This window comes from Emiliania huxleyi (assembly GCF_000372725.1).
Source record: "Emiliania huxleyi CCMP1516 chromosome Unknown EMIHUscaffold_16, whole genome shotgun sequence".
Taxonomy (NCBI): Eukaryota; Haptophyta; order Isochrysidales; family Noelaerhabdaceae; genus Emiliania; species Emiliania huxleyi.
Genome location: NW_005200982.1, coordinates 944,572 through 962,826, shown reverse-complemented (window position 1 = coordinate 962,826; position 18,255 = coordinate 944,572). Strand labels below are relative to the sequence as shown.

The 18,255-nt window shown below is 65.6% G+C and overlaps 1 protein-coding gene across 1 annotated transcript; it reads right to left on the bottom strand.

Moving 5' to 3' along the window:
• Positions 1–10,023: 10,023 nt before the first annotated feature.
• Positions 10,024–13,149, bottom strand: EMIHUDRAFT_462655 (hypothetical protein; the record flags this gene model as incomplete). Its single annotated transcript, XM_005785622.1, has 11 exons — positions 10,024–10,161; positions 10,253–10,453; positions 10,721–10,813; positions 10,894–10,955; positions 11,022–11,171; positions 11,192–11,211; positions 11,232–11,320; positions 11,391–11,492; positions 11,726–11,845; positions 12,549–12,808; positions 12,888–13,149. The coding sequence occupies 11 exons, from the start codon at positions 13,147–13,149 to the stop codon at positions 10,096–10,098; spliced, it is 1,425 nt and encodes a 474-aa protein (XP_005785679.1). The 3' UTR covers positions 10,024–10,095.
• Between the last annotated feature and the right edge of the window lie 5,106 nt (positions 13,150–18,255).

The following is an 18,255-nucleotide window of genomic DNA, read 5'->3' as shown; positions in this document are numbered from 1 at the left end:
TCGCCGAAAAGACCATCCCCATCATCCCAACCCCCCCGGCGACCCCCTCGCCGCTTGCCCCGCCAGCGGGCACTGCGCGACCCACCCCCGCGCCCTCGACCGCGCCCCCCGCCAGGAGCATATCGCATCACCACCGCCCGATCCTCGTCGAAGAGCAGAATCTTTCCCGCCTTCACCAGCTCCTTCCACCCCTCCGTGTCCTGCAACGTCGTGGCGCCAGCCCATAGCTCCGGCCCTCCGTCTGGATAGCCGCCCACTGGGCAACCGAGTAGTGGGAGGGGCGAGATTGGCGAGCAGTGGGAGGGCCGTCCGGCTCGGCGCCGCGCGCCGCGCCCGAAACCGCCCCCGCTGCCTCCTCCTCGACCTCCTCGTCGGTTGCCGTGCCCACCGCATGCTCCTGGACCTCGCAAAAGAAGAATGAGTCCAGACTCCGACCCCCGCCGCAACGTCCGGAGACTGCGGTGTGGGTTCGTGGCCGGGTGTGGACGGTACGCGGGTACAACCAGGAACAGGCAGCGGGCAAAGGCAGCTGCCCTTCCCCTCCTCCGCCGGCGGCGCGGATTCCGAAGTGTCAACAGACACAGCGGGTCCAACACCGCCAGCAACAACTGCGGCCCGCGCCTCGGGCGCCGCTCTCCGCCTCGAAAAAAGAATTTTAGTGCCGAAAAAGAATGCAAAAAATGTTGCCTCTGCTCGTCTTCCTGCTCCTCACTCGGCCGGGCGGCGGCACGGGTGGTGCGGAGGCGTCGCCGCCGCGCGTGCGCGCGCGCGGGGCGGCGCCGGAGCCCACCTGCTGGCGCCGCCACGGCGCGACGCCCGGGGCGGAACGCGGGGTCGAGAAGACTCATGGCGAGGCTTCAGAGCAGCTCCAAAGCGAGCATCTCGCCCCGGCCCTAGCGCCGCTGGCAGCTCGAGCGCGAACGCCTTGTCGAGTTTGCCAGTCGGGATCACGAGGGGGGAACGAGGAGGGGGGAATGGGCGGTCGGCGTCGGGGTAGCAGTGACAGGGCGTACGGGGTAGTCGTCACACCCTCCTGCCTCAAAAGGGCGGGGCTGTCCCGGAAAGTGAGAAACGCCGGGCAGCGTGGCGCACAACGAAACCTCCCATACGTGCTTGTGCTCCTCCTTTGCTGTCCCATCTCCTCATCTCTTTCCCGCCTGGGCGGGGCAGTGGGCGGGCGCGCGGTGCGGCGTGGCGTGTGCGTGTGTGCGACTGCAACGAAGGACCGCTCGCAAGGGACCATTGGGTTTGTACTATTAACAACGAAGGCGCTCTCAAAAAAAAATCCTGTGCGGCGAAGAGAGATATAGGAAGAGGGGGACGCCCAAGGGTGGGCGACGGCTAGCGCACCACACCCCTCTCCTTAAAATCCCTGTGTGGTGGCGACGTGCCGTCCTCCCATCCCATCCTTTTTTCTTTCTTTTACACTGGGCACGGGACTGGCGCGCACTGTGTGCTCTAAGTGGCTGAAAACGTGATCAATTGTTTTTTGAGCCCCTACGCCCTCGGGACGCGCACCGCGCTACTGCTCCCGGGCCAGGGGTGTAAGGGAACACACTAGGGCACACCAGGGCCGGTCTAGCCGGCCTTATCCCGCCCACAGCCTTCGAAAACGCACAAAAATCGCACCGCCGGAGCCGCGGCGAATCGCTACCGGAGGCCGCGTGTCGCGCCACCGACGGCCGCACATCGCACCCCCGGCTCCGCGCCGCTGCTCCACCGCGCCGGCCATCCAGCGCGCACCCCCCAAGCTGCTGGTGCCCTCTTAAAAAGCCACAAAGCCTCGAAAGTAGCCGTCGACCGTCACCTGACAGAAGGATGTCGGCCGCGGGCTCGCCGCTCTTGCGAGCGGTCGGCGGCGTCTAGGGCGGAGCCAGCGGTAGTAGCGGTGGTGCCGGCGTGTGCCGTGACGGAGGGGGTGGCGGCGGGGCGCGGACGGCGGGGTGCGGCGGCCGAGGCTCGAGCGGGGGGGGCGGCAGCGGTGGCACCATCGTCGGCGGAAGTTCGACCTGGCGGGTGAGAGGTGGGAGGCGCCGAGGGCGGAACCGCTGCGGACGCGGCGAGGTTGGAGGCGCAGAGGCCGAGGCGGCACGGGCGGCGGCGCCGACGGCACTGCAGCGCCGGTGCAGCGCCGGGGAGGGCGGCTGAGGTGGCGCGGACGGCGGTGGCGAGAAGGCGGGCGGAAGCTTAGACGGGTGGTGGTGGAGGAGGAGGCGGCAAAATCACGGGCGAAGCGCCGAGGGGGGCGGCGGAGGCGGTGCACCAGCGGTGGGGAGGGTAGCTACGGCGGCGGGGTAGCGGCCAGCATCGCCAGGGGGGGCGGGAGGTGCCGCGGGTGCCGCACGGGCGGCGGCGGCCGTGCCGGTGATGGCGCCTGGGAAAGGGGAGGCGCGGGTCTGAGAGGCGGACGCGCGGGCGGGAGAGGTGAGTGAGACCACGCACGCGGCTGCGGTCGCGTCGCGCCGTGCGGGAGGGGCGCCGGCGCAACCACGGCGGCAGCCGAGGCGGCTCATCGCGCCGTGCAGAGGCTCGGGGGAGGCGCGCGGTGCGGCGGCGCACCGCTAGATCGCCGCGACAAAGTGTAGCCGAGGCGGGGCGGGAAGCGCCCGAGCCGGCCGTTGGGGCGGCGCCGACGCCGCCCAGGATGCCGTGGGCCGATGGTGCGGAGGAGCGGCCGCTCCCCCTCTCGGGGCGGCCGCAAAACCTGTGCAGCAGCAGCACGCCGAGAACGCGCCTGGATTCGACACTTCAGCTTTTTTTTTTTTGAGAGCGCCTTCGTTGTTAATAGTACAAACCCAATGGTCCTCTGCGAGCGGTCCTTCGTTGCAGACGCACACACGCACACGCCGCGCCGCACCGCGCGCCCGCCCACCGCCCCGCCCAGGCGGGAAAGAGGTGGGGAGATGGGACAGCGAAGGAGGAGCACGAGCACGTATGGGAGGGTTCAGTAATGCGCCACGCTGCCCGGCGTTTCTCACTTTCCGGGACAGCCCCGCCCTTGTGAGGCAGGAAAGTGACGGCTACCCCGTACGCGCCTGGCGTCGTGCCGTCCCTCGGGCGGCTCGGACGCGCTCGGCCCGAGGCTCTGCAGGAAGGCCTCGCTGTCATCTCGCTCGTCGCACCGCCGCCGGCGCTGGTGCCCTGAGCCCCGACGACGCCCGCTGGCCTGCCGCTGCCCGCGTCGCGCCTGCGCCGCCTCCCGCTCCTCCATCTCGGCGATGGCCCACGGTTCCACCCCGCCGTCGAGCTCCGCGTCGTCCTCCACCTCGGCGTGGCCGCTGCTGGAGCCGGCCTCGCCGCCTGTGGGAGCGGCCGCGTGGTCCGGCGGGTTGCGAACAAGGATGACCGCTCCAGCCGCCCGTCGATAGGCCGATGGCGGCGGGTCATCGGCCCACCCGGCCCTGGCGCGTTCCGGGGGGGACAGAGTGATTCTGAGATCAGGTTGGGCGACTGGCAGACATTTCAAAAATTTGGCGCCGCAGGCGCCCGCTGCGTGCCCACCATGGTTGGGCGCGCAGCGAAGAAAATTTTGCGCTCTCGACAGCCTTTTCTAATAGGAAAATGGCCTCTACTCGGCGCCATACCGCTTGTCGGCGCACAGCGGAGTTCGCAAGCCGGACCTGCTGCCTTCCCTTCTACGTACACTTTCAGAATGGAGGCTCAAACGCAGCGCACAGCGCAGGGCTCAGACCAAGTGCAAGTCGATTTGTACCAAAGTTGGTAGACAGTGCCAAAACCGCGGAACCGAAAATGGCGTTTAATTTCGCGCACCTGCTGTCCGCCGCCTGCGGCGGCGCTCCGCACCGCTTGAGGCGCCTGCGGCGCCCCTGGCGGCGCGCTGTCCGCGCGCCCCTCTGAGCTCTGTGCGGTTTTCGTGGGGGGCTCGGCTCGTAAGTCTCGATTTGTACCGGATTTCGACGTTAGTGGCAAAACTGCGGAACCGAAAATGGCGTTTAATTTTGCGCACCTGCTGTCCGCCGCCTGCGGCGGCGCTCCGCGCCGCTTGGGGCGCCTGCGGCGCCCCCCTGGCAGGGTGGCGGCAGTGTGTACGGCGCTGCGGGTGCGCCCAGTAGCAGTACACAACCGGCGCTCTATGGCGTGCTCCGGGGGAGCACGACTACGCAGTCGTGGCTTCCACACGCGAGAGAGTGGCTTCTATATTTACGAAAACATTGGGCGTCCCTAGTGCCGCATCCATAAGAAGTGACGTCACGGTTCCAGGAGCGCTGGCGGCACAGCTGAGAGTGGCAGCCGAGCGCCGGCCACGACTATCGAGTCGCCGTCGCGGAGCTGAGGGGACGGGTCTTCCTCCCAGCGCCACCCATCGGTCAGCCCTCAGATCGATCGATCGGCGCTCAAAGTCGCTTCAGATCCGAGAAAGCTGCTGGCGCCGCTGCCGATCCCAGCCGCGACGCCAGCAGCTTCCTCTGCTCTCCAATGCGCCGAGAAGCGACGCGGCGGTGCTCGGCTCGCCATGCACGATGACGGCTCCGCTGGGTGCTCGTCGGCCGGTCCGGTGGCACCCTATTCGCGCGTCACCTGCCGGCGTCCCGACGACAGCCTCGCGCCGCCGCTGATGGAGGGGCGGTCGGCGCCGCTGCCGCCGCGCCGCCGGTGGGAGAGGCACTGGTGGTGGCCTGGGCGGCCCTCCGCCGCCGCTCGGCGCGCCCGGGCAGCGGTGGCAGCCTGCGCCGCCACCGCTTCGAGCGGGCGCCCCCGCTTCGAGCGGGCCCCCAGCTTCCAGCGGGCGCCCGGGACGGGTTCCCCGCTTCGAGCGGGGAGATGCGGCCGGGGATTCGCTTTCTGAAATGTCTGCCTCCAAAGGGGAAACGCCCAACCTGATCTCAGAATCACTCGACACCCGCGTGGTGAGGTACTCGACGTGTTCGCCCCTCCTCATCACCTTTCCCGATAGCGGGCACAATAGGGTTTGTGGAGCGTCCAGAGATGTCCAGAAGGTCCAGAAGGTGTCCAGAAGATGTCCAGAAGGTGTCCAGAAGATGTCCAGAAGGTGTCCAGAAGGTTGGAAAAGAATGTGGGAACGTCTAGAGAGTCCTCTGCAGGTGTGCAGAAGGCCTCAGGTGTTGTAGAAGGTCTCTCTCAGTCAGGTAAAGCCGTAGGCCCGGTCAGTCAGTCATGGCTCATGGGCAATGAAAAGGAGACATTGTGGTTTGCTGATGAAGGCCTGCGGGCCTTCTGGACATTCTGGACATTTGCTAAAGCTTGCTAAAGCACCTTCTGGACATTCTGGACATTGCTAAAGCTTGCTAAAGCACCTTCTGGACATTCTGGGCATTCTGGCGCGAACCGCAAGTCCCCCCCCCCCCCCTTCTGACATTCTCGCGTCGCGTCCGTCGTGGGTGGGCTGGGCCGGCAAAACCAGCCAGGCAAGCGCGCGAGGCAGATGCAGGTCCTGGTCGGGAATGCCGCCATCACCCCGGCGGCACCACCGCCGCAACCGGTTCGCCGGTGACGAGCAAGCGGGCTGAGCAGCCCGGGTTTGGCAGCGGAATGGCGGCTGCCCGGGTTGGCGGGGTTGGCGGGGCTGACGGGGTCGGTGGCGCCGGGGGTTCTCGCGCAGCGTCTGTGGTGCCAGCCGCCGTCAAGGGAGGCACCGTGCCCGGCGCTGGCTCGCTGCCGGCCGACGCCTCACCCTCTGGCACACGCGCTCGCCGGGGCGCGTCATCAGGGCAGGCTCGCTTTTGACGCACGGCAGCTCGTGTTTGATAGGCGACGACATCTTCCCCGGCGCCCAATTCTCTCGCCGCGTGGCATCGCCCGTCCGCTCCAGTGATGACGACGACAACACGCCTTGTCTCGGGCCGAGCCGCCCTAGGAGAGCGCCGGCATCCGGGCGCGGCCACCAAGGCGAAGAGCACGCCCACCGGCCTCCGCTACTCGAGCGGCCGCGCTGCCCACCCTCCTCGTCTCGACTCGCCGCCCCATCTTTACGTTTCGTGGGATGGAGCCGGTGAGGCGGAGCGGGTGTCGGGCAGCAAGCGCGTGCCCGGAGGGTGAGGAGTGATTCTGAGATCAGGTTGGGCGACTGGCAGACATTTCAAAAATTTGGCGCCGCAGGCGCCCGCTGCGTGCCCACCATGGTTGGGCGCGCAGCGAAGAAAATTTTGCGCTCTCGACAGCCTTTTCTAATAGGAAAATGGCCTCTACTCGGCGCCATACCGCTTGTCGGCGCACAGCGGAGTTCGCAAGCCGGACCTGCTGCCTTCCCTTCTACGTACACTTTCAGAATGGAGGCTCAAACGCAGCGCACAGCGCAGGGCTCAGACCAAGTGCAAGTCGATTTGTACCAAAGTTGGTAGACAGTGCCAAAACCGCGGAACCGAAAATGGCGTTTAATTTCGCGCACCTGCTGTCCGCCGCCTGCGGCGGCGCTCCGCACCGCTTGAGGCGCCTGCGGCGCCCCCCTGGCAGGGTGGCGGCAGTGTGTACGGCGCTGCGGGTGCGCCCAGTAGCAGTACACAACCGGCGCTCTATGGCGTGCTCCGGGGGAGCACGACTACGCAGTCGTGGCTTCCACACGCGAGAGAGTGGCTTCTATATTTACGAAAACATTGGGCGTCCCTAGTGCCGCATCCATAAGAAGTGACGTCACGGTTCCAGGAGCGCTGGCGGCACAGCTGAGAGTGGCAGCCGAGCGCCGGCCACGACTATCGAGTCGCCGTCGCGGAGCTGAGGGGACGGGTCTTCCTCCCAGCGCCACCCATCGGTCAGCCCTCAGATCGATCGATCGGCGCTCAAAGTCGCTTCAGATCCGAGAAAGCTGCTGGCGCCGCTGCCGATCCCAGCCGCGACGCCAGCAGCTTCCTCTGCTCTCCAATGCGCCGAGAAGCGACGCGGCGGTGCTCGGCTCGCCATGCACGATGACGGCTCCGCTGGGTGCTCGTCGGCCGGTCCGGTGGCACCCTATTCGCGCGTCACCTGCCGGCGTCCCGACGACAGCCTCGCGCCGCCGCTGATGGAGGGGCGGTCGGCGCCGCTGCCGCCGCGCCGCCGGTGGGAGAGGCACTGGTGGTGGCCTGGGCGGCCCTCCGCCGCCGCTCGGCGCGCCCGGGCAGCGGTGGCAGCCTGCGCCGCCACCGCTTCGAGCGGGCGCCCCCGCTTCGAGCGGGCCCCCAGCTTCCAGCGGGCGCCCGGGACGGGTTCCCCGCTTCGAGCGGGGAGATGCGGCCGGGGATTCGCTTTCTGAAATGTCTGCCTCCAAAGGGGAAACGCCCAACCTGATCTCAGAATCACTCTGAGGGTGCAGTTTTTTGCATGTTTGTTGTTGCGCACCGCCTTGAGATGTAAAAATCACATATTCAGTAAGAGTCTGAAGGGGAGGGGAGGTGTACAGAACGTCCAGAATGTCCAGAAGGTGTCCAGAAGATGTCCAGAAGGTGTCCAGAAGATGTCCAGAAGGTGTCCAGAAGGTGTCCAGAAGGCTTCTGGTCAAAATGCAGCTATTTAACCCTTCACCATTTGAGAAGGCCAGCTCCCCACCCCTGGCTTAATTAGTAGTAGATCTAGATCTTTCAATTGTGCTGCTCTCAAATCTAGTCTGGTTCAGAATGGCGTCCGCGGTCCCGAGATATTACGTAACAAAGGTTTCTCTGGACGCTCCACAAACCCTATTGCACGCGGCGAGAGCGGCGCGGAGTCGCTCGTCGGCGGCGCGCTTGGCTTCGGCGAGGGTTTCGGCGTAGGCGACACCCTCGGCCTCGGCGAGGGTTTCGGCGTAGGCGACACCCTCGGCCTCGGTCCCGGTGGGGCCGTCCCCGTCCTCGTCGGAGCGAAACTCCCTCCCGTGCTCTGGCCCCGTCGGCGGTGGGTAGGCGGGCGTCTGGGCGATGGGGTCGGGTGGCCCTGCGGGGGCGGCGTCGCCCGGCACATGCGCGGACGCCGCGCCCGCTTGCTCGCTCGGCATCGCCGCGTCCTCGTCCACACACACCGATCATCCTTCAGCGTCACCGCCGTGCCGCCGTACGAGGCGCGCGACAAAGAGCCCCGACGTGTTCGAGTCTGCGGGCGTGAAGCGCGCCATCCTCCCCCCCGGCCCTGTCCGCCGCGCTGGCACGCCCGCCGTGCGCACCTCGCCCAGCGCCGCGTCGCGCCTCTCCGCGAGCAGCCACTCCACCACCGCCTCCCCCTGCGCCTCCGCCCCGGAGCAAGTCACGTACAGCAGCTCTCCTAAGGTGAGGTAAGGTAAACGTCTCAACACACGCGAGGTGGTGGAGCAAGGGCCAGGCTAGCCCCTCGCGACTCCACGTCTAGACAGGCAGGAGCCCCACGGCATTACAAGTGCAAGGCCCAATGCGCGTGGGCGAGCGGTGTGTGTGTGTGTGTGTGTGTGTGTGTGTGTGTGTGTGTGTGTGTGTGTGTGTGTGTGTGTGTGTGTGTGTGTGTGTGTGTGTGTGTGTGTGTGTGTGTGTGTGTGTGTGTGTGTGTGTGTGTGTGCTGTGTGTGTGTGTGTGTGTGCTGTGTTTGTGTGTGTGTGTGTGTGTGTGTGTGTGTGTGTGTGTGTGTGTGTGTGTGTGTGTGTGTGTGACACACTCACAGGACCCGCCTCCTGATAGTTTTTCTGAGGGCAAGCAGCGCCGGGCAACGACGGCTTACCGCCTCCCGGTCCCCTCGGCATAGTCGTTGCGGCAATGAGCTTTATATGCCGTCGTCGCGCGTCCGTCGGCGGCTGTTGTGAGTGGGTGTGCATGGCTGAGGAGGTGCTCATCACCCTTGTCGTACTTGGTGCAATCATCGTGGTGCTCCTCTGCTGCCTCATAATCCTCATCTGCGTCCGAGGTCCATTCAAGTCGCCTCCTCACGGTTTACCAGCTGCGTTGCCGCCGCAGCACAACATTGGCGATGCGGAGGTCGACGCCCTGCCCGCTGCTGTAGAAGCCGCGGCAGGGGAAACTTCGGGGGGGGATAATGCGGCGGCGCAGGCATTTTCATTGAGTGGTGCGGCGACGGATGGAGGCAGAGACGAAGCTAGCAGACACGCGGCGACGGATGGAGGTCAAGTCCGCGACATCCTCGTTATTGCCGAGGAGGAAAATCGCAAGGCCTGGTTTGAGTGGTCGTGCAGGAACAAGGATCCGGGCGCAAGGGCTTTCGCCGTCACGTCGGAAGAGTTCAAGCGCGTGATGGACATGGAGGCAAGCCAAGGCAGGTACGATGACGGCGGCAGTTTTGTCTTTGATGGTCCCGCACGGTGCGTCGAGACGGCCTGGCGCAATCGCAGTGGCGGTGGCGAGGGCTTCGGCGGGGACAGAGGCAGCGGCTCGAGCAGCGGTGGCGATGGCGGATGTGCTGGCGGTGCGGTGCGCCCTGCGCTCAGCAATCGCAGTGGCGGTGGCGAGGGCTTCGGCGGGGACAGAGGCAGCGGCTCCAGCAGCGGTGGCGATGGCGTATGTGCTGGCGGTGCGGTGCGCCCTGCGCTCAGCAATCGCAGTGGCGGTGGCGAGGGCTTCGGCGGGGACGGAGGCAGCGGCTCGAGCAGCGGTGGCGATGGCGTATGTGCTGGCGGTGCGGTGCGCCCTGCGCTCAGCAATCGCAGTGGCGGTGGCGAGGACTTCGGCGGGGACAGAGGCAGCGGCTCGAGCAGCGGTGGCGATGGCGGATGTGCTGGCGGTGCGGTGCGCCCTGCGCTCACCAATCGTAGTGGCGGTGGCGAGGGCTTCGGCGGGGATGGAGGCAGCGGCTCGAGTAGCGGTGGCGATGGCGGATGTGCTGGCGGTGCGGTGCGCCCTGCGCTCAGCGTGGACTGGAACCACGGCTGTGCCGACGTGATCGACGCAGTCGGCTCTGAGATCAAGAGTGACCTCGGCGCGTCCCCGCTCGACGGCCACTGTGGGCACTCGACGTTCAACTCCATGGCTGAGGCGTTCCGAAGAGTCCGCGTGTAGGAATAAGCATGTGAGAGGTTGGCTGCTGTGGGCCTGTGCGCCCGACCACGCTGTCGGTTGGTCTGATCGTGTGTCGCTCTCTTGTCTCTGGGTCACTACACTCACTCTCGAGCTCTTTTGATACTCAGCATAAAGAATCGCATGACAACGTCGGGCCGTTCCACACGTTCCAACGTGCCACTGGGCGCCGGCTTCACTCTAGCTCTGTGAGTTCCACATAGTTGCCTCGCTGGGCGCGGGCGCGCGCGAGGAGAAGCAACTGTGGGTGGCAACCGGAAAAGGGGGGGGGGGGGGGGGGTCGCGTCAGGTGCTGTAGGTGTGAATCGGGCGGGGTGCGGTCCGTGTCTCGCCTGGCGCGTGTTTTGAGTGGCTGTGTAGGCGAGGCAGCCCGCGTCCCCCAGCGCGCACAGCCCGTCGAGGGCCGACGGCGGATGTGCATGTAGGAGCCGCATCGCGAGACCGAGGCAGAGGGCGGCGAGGCAGGCGTCGCCGCCGGCGAGGACCACACGTGCCCAGTCCACGAGGGGGCTCAGTGAGGAGGCGCATGGCGCCTGAGCCACCGCAGGTGGGGTGAGAGCTCCCCGCGCGGGGAAGGGCGCTCTGTGAGGCCTAACAGACTTCCTCGGATGGGCCGTCGCACTCCCGTTGCGTGTTGTATTACCGACTTTGCTAACGTCATAGTGCAGAGCATTGTGTGTGTGTGTGTGTGTGTGTGTGTGTGTGTGTGTGTGTGTGTGTGTGTGTGTGTGTGTGTGTGTGTGTGCGTGTGCGTGCGTGTGTGTGTGTGTGGTTCTGCATCGACGAGATGCGGGTAGCGCCTGCTCGTGCAGCTGCTCGCGCGAGGTTGGCGTGAGGAGCGCGAGGATGGCGGCAGCGTTGATGCTGGCCGAAGCGACCGCCCAGAGGAGCACCTTGAGATACAGTGGACGCGAGACCTCAACCCTTCCAGTAGTGTGCGGACAACCACGTCCACAAGAAGAAGGCGGAGCGCCTTCCACAGGTGACTCGCCGCAAGCAGCGAGAGGAGGGCGATGGCAGCGCGGCAGCCGAGCTCTGAAAAGGGCAGAAGGAGCTCTGAGGAAGGATTGGGAGCGCGCGCGTGTGGCGGGGCGTCGTCACCAGGGCTGAGAAGGGGAGCGCACTCGGTGCTGAGCATGACGAACGGGTCGATCCGGGACGGGTCGCCGTCCTGAGTGGCGCGGTGCAAGTCCATCTCGCATACACAGTTCACCTCTCTGATTGGTTCGTTCAGGGGATCGGGCAGGGGATCTGGAGCTCGGGCAGGGGATCTGGAACTCGGGCAGGGGATCTGGAACTCGGGCAGGGGATCCGGCTGCTTCTCGGTTACTGATCTCCTTCACGCCGCCGAGCAGAATGGCGCACAAGTCGCACACCTTCTCGACCTCTCCGTTGCGCACCTGTGTGCGTGTCATGAACGTGTCGTGGACATGGCATGTGTCCCGCAAACCTCCGTTGAGCGTTGCGCACCCTCCGACGCTCTGAGGAGTGGGTCGCGCAGTACACGTCGCCGCACCAGCGACAGTGGTGGCGGCTGACCGGCGCACCAGATCCGAGCTCGTCTATGTCGACCTATGGAAGACGTCGAAACGGTGGTTGCGACTCCCTTCTGTGGAGCCGTGGCGCTCGCCAACAGCTGCCGCAAAGGTGGCGTGACAGAGCGCACAGACAGGTGCGTCGCGGTCAAGTCGCCAGATGGGTGTGCCGAACTTTGCCTGTCGGGCGAGGGCGCGGCACGGACCTCGGTGCAGCGGTGGGTGGCGGGGTCGAAGCTGTGGGGAGCACAGAGCGGCAGGCTCTCGGACCTGCATCTCGGCCGCGACCGCCTCGGGCGACTGCATCGCTTGCTTCGCCTTCTTGGTCAGGGAGTGTACGGCCTTGGTCGCCGCCTTTAGCGCGGAGACTTTCTTGCCGATCATGGCAGCCTCTTGCCGGGGGGCTGCAGAGTCGGAGCGACACCCTCTCCGTCCGCCTCGCGCAAGAAAATCATTTTGGCGTTGGCCCCCTTGTGCCTGGTTCTTCTTCACCTTTCTACCTACCTACCTTGTGTAGGGTGTGCGGGATGTCTGTGGGCCCGAGAGCGATGTGCCATGTGTGTGACCGCCTTGTAGTAGGAAAGGTAAGGTAAGGTAGATTTCTCCACACACACAAAGTGGTGGGGCAAGGGGGGGCGACCCTCGCATCTCCACGCCCGGACACGGGCAGGAGCCCCACGGCATTCAAAGTGCAAGCACTGGCCCGGTGCACGTGGGTGAGCAGCCTGCCCCTCCCTCCCGACAAACCAACTCCCGCACACACACAATCGCACTCTGGCCATCGAATGACTCCGAATGACTCTCACTGTGTGTGCTAAGACAGAATCTCCGCAGACATCCAAAACGGGCCGTGCCGCGTTTGTGGTGTCTTCTCAAGCACTAGCATCCGGACGCCGCACTCGAGCGGGCGGGTCACATCTATGTCGACCGCGCGGAGCCGTCTGGCTCTCTGCAGAGCCCCCGCGGGCACGCCTGGTCCGCGGCGGCGAGGAGGGAGCGAGCGCCGAGAGCAGCGTCAATCCTGTGTGCGAGGGGGAGGGGAAGACACTTATGCTAGTAGGTCAGGGAGGTGTAGATGGTCGGGCTCAACCACCTGCACTCGGATGAGCCGCAGCCTAATCTCCGCCGTCGCTGCAGCAGGCAGCAGCTTGCCAAAGGAGCCGCCGGTCGTCGACTTGCCGTTGACCTCGGCGATGAAGTCGCCCACGCAAAGCCCGGCGGTGTCGCCAGCGCCACCCTCGACCACGTTGGTGATTTGGTGGTTGTTGGGGTCGACAGAGATTCCAAGCGTCCCGCCCTTGCGTGTGAGCGTCACCGTCAGGGCGCGCTTCTTCGCGCCAGAGAGCCGCCAGCCTCGTCGTCGGCGGTACTCCGCTTGCGGTGGGGAGCAGAGTCCGCGGCCGGCGTGATCAGTTTAAGCGCCTCGTCAAACTTCCAGCCGGCCTGTTGATCGCGCGGCACGTAGACACTCCTTCGTCGGTGGGGAGGTTGAGGTCGAGGAGGCCGAGCACCGACTCCATGTGGTACGGGGCGGAATCGTCGACGTTGTACTTGAAGGTGTAGTCGCCGTCCGCGCCCGACTTGGCGTAGAAGTTGCAGTGGATCTTATAGTTGGCTGCCTTAGCCTCGTCGAACGGCACGGGGAGATAGGTCCGCACGTAGCTCCCCCTCTTGCCGCCCGACTTGCAGAGCATTCTGCTGCACGCGGCCGCACCACCAGTCGAACCTACCCGCGCTGTCGTACGTGGCGATCACAACGTTCGTGCTGATCTCGAGCATTGGTGTTGCAATTGTGAGCGGCGACTCCGTCGGCGGGTCGGCGGCGGGCGCGGCGGACGCGGCGGTGTCAGAAGCGGCGGGGCCGGTGCCGGTGCCGGTGGCAGCGGCGCCGGGCGCAAGGCCGGCGGGGCCGGTGGCAGCGACGCCGGACGCAAGGCCAGCTGCGGCGGGCGCAGGGGGGAGGGCGGCAGAGGCGCGGTCGCGGTCGAGATCGAGCTTGGCCTGCTTGGCAGCGGCCGTGATCTTCTCTAGGCGCGACGTCGGTACGGCAAATTGGAGGACCTCGTGCCTCTCGGCTTCTCCTATGCGTGATGCCAGCAGAAAGGACGCTGATTCATGCTCAAATGAGGCACTGCGTGTCTCCTCGCAGCTGCAGCTGGCATCCGCCGTGGACTAATAAAACTGCGATCTCAGTGCCCCAGCACGCAAAATTTTCTCTGCGGGACTACCGCCCCGCACCCTGCCCGGGATGAATTCACACCTCTCAACAGCTGTTCACACCTGGAAAACTCATCGGATTTGGGCCACTTGCCTGGGCGACCCCGGACCCTTGGCGGACGCGCATGACGTCGGCCGGGACCCCCCGTGCGGGGGCCTTCAGATGGCGGCGGAGTGGAAGGTGTAGTGTGAGCGGGTGGACGCGCGAGAGGTGCCATACGGCGTGTGGTCAATGGACCCACTAGCGCGTGCGGTCCTCGCAAGCTGGCGGAGGACGCGATCGATATGATGTAACATACTTGACCCCCCCCCCTTGGCGCCTTGTGTTTTTCGTGGCAGAGCTGCGATCTCAGCCCGCATTCCTCCGCTCAGCGCCGGCCGCCCATGCGCTCCCGGGGCCGCCCGACGGCGCGGGCCTCTTGCCGATGGACCCAGCCGAGGTGCCGAACCAGTTGGACCCGCGCTGACGCACTGCGCGCGACCACCAGCCAGCTTTTCAGCGCGGTCGAGGACGGTGTGTCGAGAGAGTCGACAGTCAGAACAGTTGTCGCTTTTTTTCCCTCTTTTTGAGCGCGGCTGCTGCAGACCCTGCCCACCAGTGATACGAGACGCACCGGATCCAACCCTGGCAGCGCTTGACCGTCTCCCCGGTGGCCGCCCACAGGTGGCTGATCGAAGCGCCACTCATCGCTGCTTTCGCGCGCCTGGCTCTCAGAGGGCTCCTGCGGCTCTCCCTCGTCGCGTGACCGCCGCCGACATCATGTGCTCGGTCGTCCCCGCCGGCGCGGAGCTGCGCCACGTCGAATTCTTCGGTGGCTCGACCGCCGGCGCGCCCACCCTCGCCTCCTGCGCGCCTCACACCCAGTATTCTCCTCGCGCGCGGCCGACAAAGTAGGCACACGACCACCTCTCTCTCAGTCACCCCCCCCCACGATGCACAGCCCGTCCACTCTCGCCGGCAAGGCGCACGGAACGCCCAATTTGGGCTGGAAATGCCGCCGCCACGGGTTGGTGGCGCCCTCGGCAGCGGGGCAGCGCCACGCCGCGCAAACTTGCGCGACAAACTTGCGACCTCTGTCCCTCGTATTCACCCCAGATTTTGCCCTATCCAGGCTCACCCGGTACCGCGAGCGGCGAGCCGCGCCAAGTTTGCTCCATTTCCGACAAGTTCATCCCGCCCGAAGGCCGATCTTCGGCCGCCTGGAGGCCCAGGACGGGGCTCGGGACCGGCCAGGTGTGGATTCTCCACGGCGCTGCGGTGTATCTGCGCGCCCATGGCGCGTTCAGGGGTGTGCCTGAGGCGTGTTGACTGCGGGGCGCCGCGATAGCGCGGCGCCGACGATTGTGTCAGCTCACTGTCACACCGTCGACACGGTCACAGTGTGTGTGCAGTGCGTCCACTCCGGCGACCGTGACGCCGTCGGTTCTCGCCTATACCGGCTAGTGAGGAGTGGTTACGTGTTGTACTAGTGATGCTGCACTAGGCGGCCCGTTTTTAGCAAAAACCAGATACCACATCGCGTGTGGTTGTCGAAAAACCGCATCTTCGCCCGTCTGGGACCTCTTCGTACGGCTCCAAAAACGGCTCCTTAACGACGGCTACGCGGCCCGGCGGTCGATCTGCGCCTTCTCAGCGGTGGAGGGGATGTGGGAGGTACGTGCGGACCGCGTGGTGTTGCGACGGTTTGACGAGTGCGACTCCCAGCGTCGACTTTTCGACCCCACGGAGCCTCTGCTGCTCCGGGGGGGGGGGGTTTGCAGACCACCCGGCCGAACTTCAGAGTCGCGGTGCTCCTCAAATACCGCTCAAACGCCCACGATGCTGTGGAGGGGACATATGCTGATGATCCTGGCCCGATTGGTTCGCTCAGAAAGCTTCTGGGCGGTCGTTAAGGTTCGCTCCCCGCACACCGGCCCGGAAGTATGTTACATCATATCGAGGTCGGCGGAGAATGCTCCGGTCGACTCGGTCACGAGGAGGATGACCGTGTGGCCCTTGGCGAGGGCGTCAGCGTAATCGCCGTCCTTCGCTGCCACCCATCCGTCGCCGCTGACACGGTCCAGTTGCTCCTCCGTGGCCGGGTCACCCCGTTGGGGGTGACCAAGGACGACGACGGAGAGGTGCTCCTCAGTGTTGCCAAGCGCGATGAAGTGCCCATCGGCACGGGAGGCAGCGCCTCCGCAGCGGGCAGAGCCGTTGCCCTTTGCGCCGGAGGGGAGGAACGGAGTGTAGCACTTGAACTCCCAGCGTGTGGTCGTGGAGCCAAAGCGGATCAGGTCCGGGATGTGTCCCTTGTTGACGTGGGCGTAGTAGCCCCTCCGCTCAGCCTTGTGGAGGCATGGGTCCCGTCGCCCTTGTCGGCCAGCTGGATCGAGCCAGGTGTGTGGGTGAAACGGCGCTCCCGTGATTTATACAGTGCGCGCGCTAGTCCTAGTGCTGCGAGAGAAAGTTTTGTTGTGAAATCCGATTCATGAAGACGTTACACTTTTGTCGGGCGATAACTTCGATCGGGCGATAGTGCCAGTGCGCGCCAGTCCCGTGCCCAGTGTTGTGCGACGGAGTTTTGTTGTAAAATTCTTTTTCAAATTCGGCGGCCGAGGACTTCAAGAAACTGTACCCCACCGAGCTGTACCCCGCGGCATACACATATGTTGGCCGCTCTCGCCGTCGCCGCCCTGGCGGCGCCCACACCCTCCGACTTGCGTGAGGCGGCGATCAATCCGAAAGCGCGCGAGCCCATCTTTGCCCAGGCTCTAGCGCCGTGTGACGCCGGCTTTGTCCCGACGTGCGAGCAAGCGAAAGGCTTTGGCCTCTGCGACACCACCAACTCGGCCTGCGACACGACCTGCGTGGACGAAGTGAAGATGACCTGCCCCCTGACGTGCAGGGAGGAGACGTCAGGACACCTGGACCCGGAAGCCGCCCCCTCCGACTACGGCACACACTTGCCGACGGCCGCCACGGAGGCCATCTGCAGCACCTGCGCAGCTCAGCCCGACCTTTCCTGCTGCCACAACCATCCGCACGAGGGTGATGGCCGCCGCCGCCTGTCGCAAAAGTGCATCGAGGCAATCACGATTTCGAGTACCATCTTGCAAGACACGAATGTTGAGGGACCTTGCAGCTCCGCGCCAGGAGGTGACTCCGACCTCGGCGGCTGCTCGAGCCAGGCGGACTGCGAGGCGCGGTGCAACTCCAATGCGGGTTGCTTGGGCTACGTTGACATGTCTTCACACGGCTGGGGGTACATGCTCAAGAACTACGTGGGCCCGGACTGCTTGTGGACGCGATCCGGCTTTGTCCTCCACCAAACCTCTAGGCAGCCCGCACCCCCCCCCCTGCCACCTCGGTTCGATTGAGGCAATACTGGTGTGTAGGAAGGGGCAACCAGTATGTGGTGTGAAAACCCCTATTTGGTGCGGCGGCGCAGAGTGCGCCGAAACGGCGGAGAAAACGGCGCACATTTGCGCCGGCGCCGGCGCACCACTCTGCGCCGGCCGGCGCACTTTCCCACTTTTTTGACGGCGCACTCTAAATAAATAAATAAATAAAAACGGACACCTCTCTACTGTGAGATGGGTAAAAAGGAACAGGCCCCCGCCCTTGCGATCTTTGTGCAGGGTTCTTTGTGGGTGTGGTCGGCGACTAGCCGGGGTCGTCCTCCCGATGGGGGACTAGCACTAGCCGTCTTCCACATGGTCCCTCGGGTCCCTGCTGCTCCTAATCTCTTCGTACATCCTCCTGCTGATCTCCGCAAAGTCCTGCTCCCTCCCTCGTCTCACCCTGCGCGTCTGCTCCGCCTCACCGTCTTCTGCCCTGCGTCGTCTGGCGACGGGTCCTCCATAGTCGGTCGAAGTCGCCGCCCTCCTCGTGCCTCTTCCCAACGGCGCACTCTGCGGATGTGATTTGACAGCATTTTCGCAGCGACCCAGGATGACAGAGCTGGCCTTTGCCAGGGTGAGGACGTTTGTGCGCCTCGGTGAGGCGGTTCCGATGGTATTTTTTTCGAGCGCAGGTGACTTCATCTTGCCGGTCAACTGCCGGCGGTCGACAACTGCCGTTCGAGCAGCGTCGGGTACCGCTGGCAAGATGAACTCACCTGAAGCTGAGCCGCGGCATGCCGCCCCGCCTGCGGCGTGCCGCCCCGCCTGCGGCGTTGATGGAGCCGACTGCCCCCACTTGCGCCAGAGGACCTCGTCCAACAGCCATGCCTGGGTTCGCGCCCGCGAGACGGTTCTGGGCGTGGAGGGCGGGGACAGGGGCGGGAGGGTGGGGATGTGGGACCCGCGGACGGGGACCGGGACGGTCGAGGCTGTCAAGGGCCAGTACACGGACGCAGAGGGGAAGTGCCGCGTGGAGGCGCTGCTCTTCGAGGAGTTCGGCGCAATGAGCGTGGGGGTGGGTGGAGGAGCTGCTGATGCGGGTGGCTAAGGTGGCGGGCCGGAAGCTCACGTGGTGGCAGTATGACCAGACGTCGTGGTCCGTCGGCGCGCGAATGGATGCCGTTTGCGCTGCAGCGACTGTCGGTGCAGCTCTGGACGGCGCTCGCGGACGAGAGGCACAGCGCGCCATTGGTGCGGCG